The sequence below is a fragment of the Triticum dicoccoides genome, chromosome 7B (assembly GCF_002162155.2).
Source record: "Triticum dicoccoides isolate Atlit2015 ecotype Zavitan chromosome 7B, WEW_v2.0, whole genome shotgun sequence".
Classification (NCBI taxonomy): domain Eukaryota; kingdom Viridiplantae; phylum Streptophyta; class Magnoliopsida; order Poales; family Poaceae; genus Triticum; species Triticum dicoccoides.
In genome coordinates, this window is record NC_041393.1 from 740,324,299 (window position 1) to 740,327,563 (window position 3,265).

The 3,265-nt window shown below is 39.5% G+C and overlaps 1 protein-coding gene across 1 annotated transcript in view; it reads left to right on the plus strand.

Annotated features, from left to right (window-relative positions):
- The window catches only part of LOC119339617 (Werner Syndrome-like exonuclease), a 2,669-nt gene extending 343 nt beyond the window's left edge, over positions 1-2,326 (plus strand). The window contains exon 2 of the mRNA XM_037611605.1: positions 1,638-2,326. Within this exon, the coding sequence (XP_037467502.1) occupies positions 1,638-2,326 (689 nt within the window). The remainder of the gene's footprint in view (positions 1-1,637) is intronic.
- The last annotated feature ends 939 nt before the right edge of the window (positions 2,327-3,265 follow it).

Genomic DNA, 3,265 nt, shown 5'->3' on the forward strand with positions numbered 1-3,265 from the left:
GAGAGAGAGATTTATGTCTAGATGGATAATGTGTGACTGGCTCCATGTGTGGGGTGGGGTGGATAAGGTCATGCATAAGAGTGACGGGCGGCAGATAGCACCCGCCATGGCTATATTAGAGTGGTAGGTGGTACGGTGACCAAATATAGCCGTGGCGGGTGCGTAATCGGACCCGCCACTGCAAACACTCACAAAATTTGAAACCGGTATGGGCGGGTCTATGGCGGTCGCTAGAAACTGCCCGCCAATGATTAGCATGGCACCAGTGATGGGCCTATTCTACGTGCATGCCACTGTTGCTTTTCGACCATGAAGAAACTAGCAAGTGTGACGGAGTGGCAGGTCCCGACTTATGCCCGCCACTGTTATGTCGAAAAGCAAAGTTTATAGTACCCGTCATTGCAAATTTTTCAAAAGGGCTATGGCGGGTGCTTTTCCGTGCCCGCCACTCGTTAGGGCCACCTATAAGCCTTTTTCTAGAAGTGAAACGATATGCACATGATGATTTTTTGTCAATCAGGCCCAACTTAGAAACATATGCAATGCAGGCAAAATCGCTACGAACAACCAAACACATCTTATGTGAATGTGAAATAGACCACATTCATAAAAAAAGAAGGATAAATAGACCACGTTCGCTTGCAAAAATGTTAAATAAAATTAGAGCACGTTCACATTGAAAAATGGTAAACCAAAGCTACCACGTTCACATAAAAGAAAGAGGTGATGCGAATATCAATGCTTGCTATTTGACGTGAATGAAACATAAAGAAAGCTATTAAAAATTTGCTGCAGACAAGCAACGCGCCAAAATCCTTACTGTTTCCTTCCCAAAATACGAATATCAGTACTTGATATTTTTGTCCCAATCGGCTAGCTTATAAGCAGCCTTTTGGCCGGATTGACAAACCATCCCCTCGATCACATCACATACAATCCAGCAGTCTGAGAAGCAACATCTCCCGCGTATGTGTAGTGGATATTGCAATTTGCAATACACCTGACTATGGCGCTGCTGCAAGACAAAACCAAGTCAGCAAGGTATAATAATATACTAATGCAACTTATTTTATTGTCTTCTTCTTTTATGATACGCAGCATGCTCATGCATTGTTATTTTGCCATCTTCTGGACGAATTTCAGGCGTTTTGCTTGTGAACTTTTCTCTATACGATGTCTTGAAAATTTTGTCTTGTCCAATTTAGTCCCAGCTTTCTTTTAAAGTTCATGCATTTGAAGATTGGAGTTTCAAGCAGTATACTGCGTGACAACAAAGATGAGCACTTTAATTCTTCTTGCAAAACAAAAAAAACATGGGTACTCAGGTTCATTCTCAGAATATAGATCTAGGATTTTGTTTCTGAGAAAGTTCAGTTTTTCTTTTTAGATGAACTCTTCATCTATTGAACGGGAGTACTTTGTGTTGAGTTATTTATGGTTCTACTCAGTGGGCGTTGACATGTAGTAATACTAAAAAAAGACATGTTTTATTTGTTCATGATATCACTTCGTCTATGACTGCGGGGCGCTTTCTACGGAGACCAATGCCAATGATATGCTCGCTTCGCCGTCTTCCTTGGAGCTATTGCAGCCACAGACTGTTTCCATCTTTGATTATCCTCTGCTGCCTCCGCTAGCTCCACAGGATGATAGTCACTCTGCTGCCATTCTGGTGGCTCAGTCTGCTGCTATACATCACTCTGATCAAATTGTTGGCTTCAAGGTAACCGTGACGTTCGCCAATGAACCAGGTGTCATTGAGGAATGGGTCAAGATTGTGTTGAACTCCCTCCAAACGGTGGAAATGAAGATTGTTGGTCTAGACACTGAGTTCACCGACCAAGTCCATGGGGTGAAGCAGAAGGACCTGCCCCCAAAAATGGAGCGACGCGCTGCTGTACTTCAACTGTGTTTTGCAGATGATTGCTTGGTGTACCACATCGTGCACTCGCCTCGCATACCAGAAGAGCTCAACAAATTTCTTGCTCGTGAGGATATCTTCTTTTGTGGAGCAGCAATTGGCAATGACGTAAAAGTGCTTGAGCCATACGGTCTCCATGTCAAAAATGCCATTGACCTACAGACGCGCATTCACATACCAAAAACGATTTGCAGTAAACCTACACCATCGCTATTTGACCTAGCAAATTTTGTGTTGGGAACCAATCTGGAGAAGGGCAACGAGTGCAAGCAACTGAGGAACTCCGGATGGGAGATTGCTCCATTGAACATTGAAAGAATCAGATATGCTGCGTTCGATGCCCTTATAAGTTTTGAGATAGCAAAAGGGGCTACAATTCTTGGCTATATGCGCCTTGATGAATAAGCTTAGGATGATCAAATAGAACTCTGGACATAGGAGTTATTTTATATGTCTATGTCTTTTATATGTATACATATACATGCCTATTGTAATAACTTTCATAGTAGACCGAGCACATGCGCGTGCAACATCCTATTTTTCTATTGTTTTCTTTTATATGTTGTGAAATAAAAATTAGATGTACTAGTCGTCAACCCGTGCCTCTGCACGATCTAGCACTTTTTAATACTTGATACATTGAATTTTTTGTTTGATATAAATCTTTGGACAATAATAATATGTTTAGACATGACATGAAATAGTTTTTCATTATTTTTAATTGTTCAAATGTGTCACAGTGATATATACATATTATTCTCGTTTCTTTGCAAGAGATCTCAGAGTATACTTGTTGTGATAATATGAAAGTGCAACTTTGTTAAAGTATGCATTTGTTGAACACACATAATCCTACGAAGCACGTAGGAAGCAATATTATAGGTCGGTCACAAATAACAAATCTGAGACGTTGAACCTAAATCTTAAGGAATATAAGTAATCTGTGCATGTTTTATTCAGTTATAACGTATAAGATGCGTAAATAAAATACCATGTAGAAGAATATGGTTCCATTTTGCCATGAAAGAATACAAAGTCCGAACTGAGATTTTACTTATATCAAGAACACACAGATGAACATTTTAAGATTTTTTATAACAAACCTACCTTTAAAATAGACTATGTTTATTTTCTATAATAGGTCTATGTGGAAAATTTTGTAGATATTTCGTGAATAAAAAACACTCAAAATAATTTGTGCACAAAAATCATACTCCAAAATGTCTATTTTTGATCTAACCATGAACTTATTTTGGAATGGGGGGAGTAGCATTTGGGAGCACTGATTTTTTCTAGACATTGGCGAACGTTCCATAATGAAATTTTGCATGTAGTTAAAAAACC